The sequence below is a fragment of the Elephantulus edwardii genome, unplaced genomic scaffold (genome assembly GCF_000299155.1).
Source record: "Elephantulus edwardii isolate Elephantulus edwardi_28Jun2011 unplaced genomic scaffold, EleEdw1.0 scaffold00315, whole genome shotgun sequence".
Taxonomy (NCBI): domain Eukaryota; kingdom Metazoa; phylum Chordata; class Mammalia; order Macroscelidea; family Macroscelididae; genus Elephantulus; species Elephantulus edwardii.
The window spans coordinates 1424836-1436501 of record NW_006400065.1 but is presented as its reverse complement, the minus strand read 5'-3'; the positions used below and the strand labels follow the sequence as shown (position 1 = coordinate 1436501).

Below are 11666 nucleotides of genomic sequence, written 5' to 3'. Positions count from 1 at the left end.
GATGGCGGCGGCGGTGGCGTGGGCGCGGCGGAGATGAGCGCTGGCGGCCCCGGGCCCAGGGCGGCGCGGCCGGAGTGGGCGGGGGTCCCGATGCAGGCCCGAGGGGGGCCATGGGGCAGGTCCTGCCGGTCTTCGCCCACTGCAGTGAGTAGGGGGAGGTGCGGCCTGGTGTGGGGCCGAGAGGCCGGGGTAGGGTCCTCTCTGATGGCCCCTGAGCGCGGGTACGCGGGAGAGTCGGGCTGGGGGAAGAAGACAAAGGAAGCGCTCCCCTCCCCCCGCGCTCTTGGGGCGACAGGGATGTCTGATCGGGAGGACTGGGGGAGACCGGGCCGAGCTGGGGGGGCGCCCACCTAGCCGGCGGAGGATGGGGACCGCCTTGGGCGCTTGGATCTGCCCCGAGGCTTCGCCCGGGGATGGGCTAGTGCGAGGAGCTGTCCTCTCTCCCTGGTGCTGGCCACAGCCGACGACTGAAAAGGGAGAAGGGTGCTGAATCGAGGTATAGAGCAGGATGGAGGACAGGGTCAGAACCCCACCATATGTCTTGGTATCCCACTTCTTTTTCAGCCCAGACTCCCCTGTGCTCGTCTTAGCCAAATCGTCCAAAACCCTTGTCTCCCAGCAGCAAACAGCTCTGGGTTGGAGCCAGGACCTCCGAATTCTTAGCAACCTTTTGCTATTGACTTAACAGTGGTAAACTGTGTGGAGGCCTGCGCCCGTCTGGGTCTCTGCTTTCCCCAGCTGAGCGAACCAGGTGGGGTGGAGAGCGCCCGAGCATCTCCCTCTGGCCAAGCCGAGAGCAAGAGCCAGCTCCGAGGGACTAGGTTCCAGAATTGAAAGTGCTTTGTCGAATCCACGCGGCTCGAACAGTTTGTGTTTTTAGCATTCTGACAACTAGAGGTTCCAACACTCTCAGATGAGATGCTCAGGCGTCTTGAGAGTCCAGCTGTCAAAATAATTTGCTATTTCAAGATTCTACAGTCCCATCGTGATATCCTAAGATCTTATCCTTAAAATTGACTTATAAAGGCCCTCGGAGTCCCATTCCTCCCACATCCACTCGCCTCAACTCCCACCTCTGCCCCTCTCAGTCACAGCGCCCTAGGAGACATAGTGCCTTCCTCCCCCCCTCAGTCACGGCGCCCTAGGACACATAGTGCCTTCCTCAGGGCCTTTGCACTGACTTTTCCTCCTGTCTGGAATGCTCTTTCCTACACATTCACATGCTCTCACTTCATTCAAGTCTCAGCTCAAATGTCATCTTTATCAGCGACGCCTCATACCTTCTAATACCTTATCCCATTTTGTTTTTTTCCATGCACATCATACATTTATTTATTACCCAGCATAATAGATTTATTGCTTTCCTGTCTCCTTTGTGGGTAAGCTTTCTGAGACCTGAGATTGTGTTTGTTTTACTCACTGCTTTGCGCCCAGGGCCTAAAACAGTGCCTAGCACATTGCCAGCTAGTTGGAACTGACCCGAAGCCAACCTTCCAGTGGGTATTCAAGGCAGTAAATTGCATGGGAGGAGGTTGCTTATCTTTCTTCCTCAGAACAAGCTGGTGGATTTGAACCAAGTGGCTTTGAGTTGGCAGCACACTTTGCCTTACCAGAGCTACCTACCTGACATATTTATTTATTCATTGCCATCGAGTCAAAACCACTCATAGCTGAAATTTCAGCAGTTTTTCAGAGGCTATAGAGCCCGTCTGGAGAGAGGATGAAAGGCACCCAAGCGTTGAGAACTCTCCTTCATAGGGTCGCTAGGAGTCGCCTGCGACTCAATGGCACTTAACAACAATAGAGCCCATGGGAGGAGTTTGCCCATCTTTTTCCAGTAGAGGATCTGATGGGTTCTTACCACCAGCCTTTGGGGCAACTCCTAGGTCAACAGAGCTCCCTATGCACCTGGCACATAGTAAGCTGGTGCTTAATAAAAGGTAAACAAAAGAGTGAATTCCTTGGAAATCCTACTTTTGTACTAGTAGCTACGAGCTTGAATCGACCCGGCAGCCCTGGTGGGGACTTTTAATTGTTCGTGAGATGGTGAGAAGAGGGCTTCTATTCCTAATTTGAAGACTCTGAACTGAAATTTTGGGGATTTGAACTTCTGAGAGTCTGATGGCTGTCATATTAAGATTTTTCCAGTCTGTAATGCAGACTCTATGAACCTGGAGAAAGGATGAAAGTCACGCAGGTGTCTAGGACTTTCGTTTTACAGGGTCGCTATGAGTCTCCTAGGACGCGATGGAACTTAACAACAACAACAATGTTGTCAGGGATCAGACGCAGTTCTCAGGGATCAGTAATTCACACATTCTAAGCTTCTTTAATGCAGGCCATCATGAGATTCCAGGGCAGGTAACAACACACATCTGTGGTTTGGCCAGTCCAAGCTTCTAAGAGTCTTCGATTCTTTCGCTCTCACAGAAGAAGCACCTTCGACAGCCTCCTCTACCCCTGATTCCACAGAAGGTAAGTGGGGGGAGAGGAGGGCAGTGGTGGCAGGCTCATAGGGCCACCACTGCTGGGTGGGTAGGGGGGTCGAGGACAGTCCACAGCTCTCCTTCCCCCGCTGCAGGAGGGAACGACGACTCAGATTTCCGGGAGCTGCACACCGCGCGGGAATTCTCGGAGGACGAGGAGGAGGAGACCACGTCGCAGGACTGGGGCACCCCTCGGGAGCTGACCTTCTCCTACATCGCCTTCGACGGCGTGGTGAGCTCTGGGAGCCGCCGCGACTCGGCTGCCCGCCGGCCCCGGCCCCAGGGCCGCTCGATCTCAGAATCGCGAGATCCGCCCCCTCAGCCGGGCCTGGGCGACAGCCTGGAGAGCATCCCCAGCCTGAGCCAGTCCCCCGAGCCCGGGCGCCGCGGGGCCCCCGACGCCGCCTCTCCGGCCGAGCGCCCCCTGGAGGATCTGCGGCTCCGGCTGGACCAGCTGGGCTGGGCCCGAGGAGCAGGGTCTGGGGAGGACTCCTCCACCAGCAGCTCCACTCCGCTGGAAGACGAGGAGCCCGACAGGCCAGAGGCGGGAGAGGCCGGGGAAGGTGAGAAGTCGGGGGAGGGGGGGAAGACTGGTCAGGAAATGGCAAGAGAGAGGTGATTTCTCCCCAGGGGAAAGCTTACCGCCTTTTCTCCTGCTCATCCCTCTTCTCCCTAGAATTGGAACTGCAAGTCCGGCTTGCCCAATCTTTGCCGCCGGAGACCTTGACTCCCCAACCTAGCCCGGTTTCTGGGACTCCCAAGGCTCATACTCCATCTCCATCCTCTTCCCGATCTCGGGATTCGAACTCTTGGCCAGATGAGCCCTCGCTGGACGAGAAGGAGGGAGAGCTGTGGAGGCAGCCCGAACGGGAGCCAATTGAGGGGCAGTGCCTCGATAGCACAGACCAATCAGAATTCAGGCTGGAACCACACCTTCTAGGTGAGTGAAGGTTCTCCATTGGGTTACAGGGAGGCAAGGGGCGGATTTAGACAGCCCAACCTTTTCAAGGGTGGATTGTAGAAGGGAAGAGATGATGCGATTGGCTAGACACTATAAATTCCTGCCCATAAGGTATTTGTCCCAAATCATTTACTGTCGCCATTGGCTGTGTATCTGTGATTTCCCCTCCCATTTGAGGGTAAGCCTTCTTGCAAGCATTAGGATTGGCTGATTGCTAAACATCCCCCCACCCCCAGGATTAATTTTGGCAGTTGAGGATCGTGCAGTGTGTGTGCGTGTAACAATTCTGTGTATGGCTATTCAATATTTATACATGTCTTTTTAAAATTCTCGTACCTCACTTCAACTGACACCACCTCACTTTACGATGCTCCGCCTCCAGGAATAGCCTAGGGTTATAGACAGCCTAGGTTATAGACAGCACAGCTTTTTTTCTGTTTACAAAAGAGAGCCCTGCCCCGGTTGGCATCATCCCCACATCGGTGGCCAGTCATTGGCTGGGTGCGCAGGGACCCCGCCCCCCTACTCCCTCCCTCCGGCTTCCACTGAAGTGGGCAAAAATCCCCGAGGTGCCGTGGCGTCCGCAGCCTCTGACTATCAGCGAAGATGGGGAGTAAAGGTGGGCTTTCGGGGCGGACTGGGAGAAGGGTGCTGGATAACAGAGGAAAGGGGTCTGGGTTCATCATCATCTCCCCCAAATCTGTGGCATGTCTCCTAGGGGGTCTCTGGATTTCCTAGAACTGCAGGCTGGGGGTGGGGATGCTAAATGTCTGTGTAGGGAGGGTGTCAAGGGAGCCTAGGGTCCCCTCTCTTCTGAGTTGAAGCCTTAGGGCCCAGAAACAGGAAGGTCCCCTCCCCCCAGCCTTAGGCCCAGGCGGTGCTGTCACTCTGAGGCTGGACAGGCCAGCACAGCTGCGGGGAGATCCCCTCCCCCCAAAGTACCTAAACTTAGCCCCCGCCTCAGGCGACCCAGCCCTTCCCCCACCTTCTGGCATCGGCTTCAGCTTCGGGGAGGCTGTGGGGAATGCCCTTCGTTTAGGGGGACTAGGCTCTACTTAGAAATGGATGGTTGTGTAAAAGAAGGATACAGAAGTGAGAGAGGGCAGATTCTGAGTGGACCAATCAGGATGGACTAGAGTTTGATTGGCGTGAGGATGGGAGGAGGGAGCTAGTATAGGTGAAGGGTTCAGGGATCTCATGGGAAGGCTATTAAAATTTAGCAGGATGAGATGAGAATGGGGTTGAGAGAGTTTAGGATCACAGCAAGGGCTCAGAAACTTGAGTCAGGGCTCTGAGAGGAGTGTGGTGTCACTAACCCTTCAGGATTCAGGAAGCGGTGTTGGGAGGGAATGTGGAAGAGAAACCACTATATATCTAATAGGTTGGCAAAAAAGATGACAAAAAAAATTAAAAGCAATAACATGTGTTGCTGGGCAGGCTGCTGGGAAAAGAGCATTTTTAACATGATGCTGGTGGAAATGAGAAGTTTTAAGTTCTTGCTAGCTAGCAACATGCCAATGTTTATAACTGGCTCACTCCGTGATTCCACCCCAGGGACTCTGTCTCAGAAATAGAAGCTCCAGGAGGTAAGGTTGTAAAACTGTTGCTTGCAGCACTGTTTGTGGTGGTGAAAACAGAAAGTAGACAGGAGAGGTGTGTGAATGGTTGAATAAATGATAATACAGCCACATCCTTCAGTATCATGTACAGATAGTGTCGACTTCTGATGGGGTTACTTTCTGAGAACTCTGATGTGGGCCCATTCAGATATAAATAGAATATTTTTTTAAAAGGTTTTCATTTTCATTGTCTTTTATTATCGGTACCTTTCTACATTCAATGTTCATTTATCTTTGAGAGTTATAAATATTATAAAGAAGTCTGCAGGTTTATTTTATTCTCCCTGTGACTTGAGTGAAAGTTTAGAAATAGGTTTTCCATTCAACTGTCCATACACATTAGTTTTAGGACATTAATTACAAGACCCGTAATGTGACTACACTCTTCCCACTTCATCCCTGTGATTCTTGTTTTCACTAATTCTTCCATCCTAACTTTCTGCTCTCTTAACCTTATCCCTTTGCAAACGCTGCCCTTTTGATCTTGTTTGGTTGATTGTTCTAAGGACTTATTATCTTGCTGGTGTTAACCTCACCTTATTGACCTCTCTGTCCATTGTTGGGGTGAAAGTTGAACATAGGATGAGTTTTATTCCAAGCTCAGAGAGTGACTGCAGGTCCTGTCTAGTCTCAGGGGATCCACCAGTCTGTAACAGACCAGTCCCTGGGCATTTTTATTTCTTTCTTTTTTTCCTTTATTTCATTTCGTATTTTTCTTCCATTCTGTCCTAAACCTCGTATGTGATCCCTTTCAGGGTGGTCAGTCGTGGTAGCTCAGCACCATCTAGTTTTTCAAATATGTTTTAGTACACACACTTAAAAAACACACATCATAAATAGATGGTCCTAAGTGCAGTTCTGTTGTAACTTGAATACATTGCAAGTGAAGGGCTGCTTGTCGACCTTAAAGAGAATGCATCAAGAGCTTTTGCTGGATTCCAGCTGACTAAAAGCTATTTCTCTAGGGCACAGTGGAGGGGAATAAGCGTGATGCAGAAAAGTGCAGACAGCTGACCCTTAACATAACCTTGAAATGTGTGGGTTCACTTATAAGTGATTTTATAAGTGGGTTCATTTATGATTTTATTTCCGGTGAGCTCAGGTACTATTAAGTATCCTTTTAAAATGCTGTGTGATGCTAATCATGTCTCGGTGACTTATGCATCGATTATCAACTTCGAAGAGGGTCAGCATCTTGTCTCTAACCCCATCTTGTTCAAGGTCAACAGTATACGTTTCCAGTTTTCATGCCTAAGGACCAAAAGGCACCTGTAATTGTATGAGTAAGTTTAAAGAAATGTGTCCTGGTGGCACAGAGGTAATAACCATGCTAGTAAGAGAAAGGTCCCTGGTTCAAATCCCCTCAGTGGTTCTGCAGGAAAAAGACCTGGCTATCTACTCAGGAAATTCTGTGGGACAGTTCAGCTCCGTCATATGGGAAGGCGATGAATTGAAATCACCTTCACAGCACTTAACAAGATGAAGGAGACTTGCTAGAGGTTCGCTTGTTTGCTCTTCGGTTTTTGGAGGGAGAAGATAGAAACGGGGTGCGCGGGGAAGAAGATACTAAAGATCTGGGACTTGATGGCAGGGTCAGACAGGAGGGTGAGGGGGTTAGAAGTCAGCACTGGGACAGGAAACGGTGGTCAGCCAGCTGAGGGCACCCACCTGACGCCTGCCCCCTCCACAGTAGCGGACCTGCTGTACTGGAAGGACACGCGGACTTCAGGAGCCGTCTTCACGGGCCTCATGGTCTCCCTGCTCTGCCTCCTGCACTTTAGCATCGTGTCCGTGGTCGCCCACGTGGCTCTGCTGCTGCTCTGCGGCACCATCTCTCTCAGGGTTTACCGCAAAGTGCTGCAGGCCGTGCACCGGGGGGACGGTGCCAACCCTTTCCAGTGAGCACCCGGGACCCCTGACCCTACCCCCAGCCCACACCCCAAAGCCATGGACAGTGACCAGAAGCCGTGATCCCTAACACCAGCTCTCACCGTAATCCTAGTCTGTACTTTCTGGGTCCACCCTGGTGGCTGAGGTGCTAATCACAAGGTCGGTGGTTCGAATCCACCAGCCCTTCCAAGGAGTGGGGGGAAGAGCCAGTCACATCCCGCTAGGATTTATAACCTTGGAAGTCCTAGGAAGCTGCTCGACTCTGTCCCAGTGAATTCGAATAGATTTGGTTTGTTGTTTTTAAACCGTGACTGGAGCCTGGATGACACATTAGCTAAGTGCTAGGCTGCTGCTTCTTCACGAGGTTGGCAGTTTAAATCCACCAGCTGCTCAACTGGAGAAAAATGTGGCTCCCATAAAGTTCTCAGCCTTGGAAGTGACTACGCAGCATGTTAACTTGATTTTGGACCTTAATTTGAACCTATCAGTCAGCTTAATTTTGAGCCTGACCTTATACTGGGCTATGGCCTCCATGCCTAACCTCTTATCCTAACCACTTACCCTTAACCCTTGATCTTGACCCTAGCTCCTTTACATCTGGTTCCTTTGACTTATCCCCCAGTCCTGACCCTCATCCTCCCCCTGACCCCCATTTCTTACCCTTTTCCCATCCACACACTTCAGCCAGAGCCCTGTGTCCCCAGAGTCACCCCATTGTGTTTTGCCGCCTCAGGGCCTACCTGGATGTGGACTTGACCTTGACCCAGGAGCAGACAGAGCGATTGTCCAAGCAGATTGCCTCCCGAGTGGTCTCTGCATTCACACAGCTGCGACATTTCTTTCTAGTAGAAGACCTCGTGGACTCCCTTAAGGTACCCCCCAAACCTCCACACCCTCCCAGCGCTCAGCACCACGTCCCTGGAGGTGGAAGGGGGCCGCCACTGGGTAAGCTCACAGGCTGTGGAGTGCCCTGGACACTCTGCTGACTCTGACCTTCACCCCCAGTTGGCCTTCCTCTTCTACATCTTGACCTTTGTGGGCGCCGTCTTCAATGGTTTGACTCTTCTCATTCTGGGTGAGCTGGGACAGCTGTGTGTTGGGGAGCGGGGCTGGGAGATGGGTGCTTGGGGTCTGATGGGGAGCAGGCCTGGGCATAGAACTGCTTACTCTCCTGGTCTCACCCCTGCTCTGTGCCCACAGGAGTGATCGGCTTATTCACCTTCCCTCTGCTATACCGGCAACACCAGGTGAGTGCCAGGCAACCTCTCTATCAGACAGGCAGCGAAATGTAGGTGGGCTGACTGCCCCTCACCCCACAGCCAGGGCCCCATCGGCTGACGTCCCTGCCAGAAACGAGAGGACTGACTGATGCCCGGCCCTGGCAGAGCCAGCTGCAAGCATGTCACCCAGACACACATGGCCTGATGGCTGCCCACCTCAATAGGTTTTTCGTTGCCATGACGACCCTAGGTGCTACTCTTCCATAGGGTTGTTTTGGCTGTAGTCTTTTTTTTTTTAAATAGCAAATATGTTTTATTTAAAATATGCGCTTTGGTGAAAGCAAACTGAGACTCAGTTGGCTTCAGCCCTGAACAAAGAAGAGTAGGGTGTTTATCCATTCTGTGTTGGCTGGTTCAGGCACTCTTTTCTTTTTTAAACTTTATTTTATTATCTTTTGCATGTACCGTCAAATCAAATCTGACTGGTATAGGAGGAAATTGTCCCTCCTTCTCCAGCAGAGCATCTGGTGGATTCGAACCACTTACCTCTGGGATTGTAGTGCAGCTTCTTGCCACTAGGCCACCTGGTTTAGGCACTCTTAGCTGTAATCTTAACAAAGGCTTATGTGAAAAGAAGGCCCTCCACTGGGTGGAATGACCCAGCGGCTGCGGCAGTGACCTCGGACGTGGCACCGGGTGAGAGGCTGGCACAGGACGGGCAGTGTTTGGTTCTGTGCTGCGTAAGGTTGACATGAGCTGAAAATGCCTCGAAGGCACCTAACACCAATCATCAGGGAAGCATATGGCACTGTCTTTCCTTTCAGAACCACCGGGTGGTTTCAAATGCCACCTTTTAGCTGGTAGTAGTTGCGAGGGGTAGTTGAGCAGGCTCTAATCCACACCAACCCCGAGTGCAACAAAAACCCCTGCCCACTCTTACATCATTGCTGTGTACCAGCCCACTGTTGGAGCCGCTGGGTCAGTCCATCTCTCGGAGGGTCTTCCTCTTTCCTCACTGACCTTCTACTAAGCATTCTTCTCTAGGGACTACGTTACCAGGCCCCTACTGATAACATGCCCAAAGGAAATGAGATGAAAAATCATCCTCATTCCTTTTCAGGAACATTCTGGCTGTCCTTTTTCATTCATTTGTCTGGAGTCCTTGTTCTTTGCCAAGATCATATTTCAAAGGCATCTTTCTTGATGTCTTCCTTATTCCTTTTCCATCTTCCACATGTAGTGGTGGTGGTGGTGGTGGTGGTGGTGGTGGTGGTGGTGTTATGTGCCACTGAGTTGGAACTAACTCATAGCTAACCGTTTTTCAGAAGCTGTACTTCACATGGGAGGAGACTGCCCATCTTTCTCCTGTGGAGCAGCTGGTGAACTCAAACTGCGTACCTCTGAGTTGGCAGTGCAACTCCATACCCACAGGACCACCCAAGCTCCCTTTTAAAGAGCTCCAGTCTAGCAAATAAATTCTAACAGCCAGGGGTAGACATTCACATTGGAGTCTCTGACAGAGGCAGGATGACTGGTACCCCCAGACCCAGACTGATTTACTAACTGGCCCACTTACCTTACCTGGCCATGGGTCCAAGATTGTCTGCCTGTCACATTCCAGCCAGAGGGAGGCAGCCTGAGAATCTTTGCTCCCTAACAGACCTTGGGACAATTAACACTAAAAGTATTAAAAAACTTTGCAAGGAAACAAATCTCAGATCCATTGCCTTGGACTTCCAAGATGTATCTATTAAAATTTAAAATTGAAAGTGTGTTGTGGGTCCAGGAGGTGGGAGGAAAGCAGACTCGCAGATGAATTCAAGAAAAGAACCCCTTCCCATTCCTCCTTCCTCAACCAACCCCTTTTGGTCTCTCCAGGTCCAGATCGACCAGTATGTGGGGTTGGTGACAAATCAGTTGAGCCACCTCAAAGCTAAGTAAGGACACGGGACTGGAGAGGGAGGGAGGGAGGGGGAAGTTAGGAGATTGTTTTTATACATTCACTGGCCCATTGGATCCAAGTGCTAACTGAACCATGTTTCCTGCCTGTGCACAAGACAGACATCACTAATCTATCCCCGCACTCTGCCCTCTCCCAGAATGCCCCTTTCTCAGAGACTCCCTTCTTAGGAGTCATTGGAGGGTGGTACCGGGCTGGCTTTGAGCATTGAGATAGTTTTCTCTTATTCAGCTTTACCCTTAGTTCTCAAACCCCTTTCTGGCTACACTGTATGACCTCACCCATTTTGCCTGCAGGATTCGAGCTAAGATCCCAGGGACCGGAGCCCTTACCTCGGCAGCAGCTGCAGCCTCCGGATCCAAAGCCAAAGCCGAATGAGAGGGGTGTCTCTGCCCGTGGGACACCTGCCCCCACCCCAGCCGCCCTTTGTTCCCTTCCATCTCCCTTCCATATCCACCTGTCTCCCCGCCTGGCCCAAGCCATTTCCCTGTGGGTGTCAGAATCACTCACACCAGGGGAGTTAGGGCAAATAGCCTGAGCGGCCAGGACTACATTTCCCAAGAGGCTCTGCTCTAAGAGTCCAGGAAAGACGAGGCACCGTGGCCTCGGGGCCTACTAGGACTTGTAGTTGCCTAGACAGGGCGCTCGCCCTGCACTTCCGTGACCCCGCCACTGGAGGCGCTGTGAATGATTAGTGTCTCTGGGACACCGCAAGTCCCAGCCCCCAGGCTTTGCATGGGGCCCAGGGGAGGCCTGAGCTTGGATTTACACTGTAATAAAGACTCCTGTGGAAAACTCAAGGCCTCCTGTGCTTCTAGTCTTCTCCAACATTGACTTTCCTGCCCTGAAGAGTGCTAATTCAGGGAGAAACTTCATCCTCCTTTGCGGGTGAAGCCCCCTTTGCCGTCTGTTTAAATTATGGAAAGATTGAGGGAATGTTTGGAGGAAGGATGTTGAGAGATCATCCACCCCCAGGGCTTGTCAAACTTGACCTTGGCATCCATTGTTGCTGCCTGTGCTCAAAGCAGACATTACTAATCAGTCTCTGCATTCTGTCTGCTGCTCAAGCCTCTTACCTGAGCTGCAGACCAGCGTGTCCAAGGATCTCCTGGACAAATGATTTCCCCGTCATATTCAATTCTCATGATCTTCAGCGCAAGGATGTCTCAGCTGCACACTTTGTCATAGGAACAAAGAGCTGGGCATGGCCATGAACTCCGTCTATCCTTCATCCTTTATAAACACCCAGCCCTGTCCATGCTCCCTCCCAGATGTGTCTCCACCCCATTCCATTTGCCCCAGGGACCACGTATCGGCTGTCATGGGTTTTCTAGGCCTCAGTTTCCAAAGCTGTCAACCAGAATGAGGTAGAAGATAAATGTCAAGGCCCATAAATTGCATTAGAATCCTCTGGGATTGCAGTGCAGGTTCTTGCCACGTTTCTTTCTTGCTTTATTATTATTAGTAGTATTAGTATTTTTAATATTATTATTATTATTCTGTCAGATCTGACTGGTACAGGAATATTAT

General features: G+C 51.3%; 1 protein-coding gene across 2 annotated transcripts; it reads left to right on the top strand.

The window, feature by feature from the left end:
• The first annotated feature begins 110 nt into the window (after nt 1–110).
• On the top strand, nt 111–10931 carry RTN2 (reticulon 2). 2 transcript variants are annotated; one of them, XM_006901236.1, is made up of 10 exons: nt 111–144; nt 2431–2475; nt 2582–3049; nt 3163–3426; nt 6757–6964; nt 7690–7828; nt 7962–8031; nt 8157–8203; nt 10055–10113; nt 10433–10514. In XM_006901236.1, exons 1-10 carry the CDS (start codon nt 111–113, stop codon nt 10512–10514), a joined length of 1416 nt encoding a protein of 471 aa, XP_006901298.1. The 2 variants fall into 2 exon arrangements, with proteins under 2 accessions (XP_006901298.1, XP_006901299.1); XM_006901237.1 differs by lacking the exons at nt 111–144; nt 2431–2475; nt 2582–3049; nt 3163–3426 and adding an exon at nt 4013–4066 and having other exon boundaries at nt 10433–10931.
• Nucleotides 10932–11666: the final 735 nt, after the last annotated feature.

Bases quoted from the DNA above. Each gene is read 5' to 3' on its own strand.
- RTN2 (XM_006901236.1), top strand. From the start codon at position 111: ATGGGGCAGGTCCTGCCGGTCTTCGCCCACTGCA. The intron at 2,476-2,581 runs GTAAGTGGGGGG...CCCCCGCTGCAG, and splicing joins TACCCCTGATTCCACAGAAG to GAGGGAACGACGACTCAGAT. The intron at 3,427-6,756 runs GTGAGTGAAGGT...CCCCCTCCACAG, and splicing joins GCTGGAACCACACCTTCTAG to TAGCGGACCTGCTGTACTGG.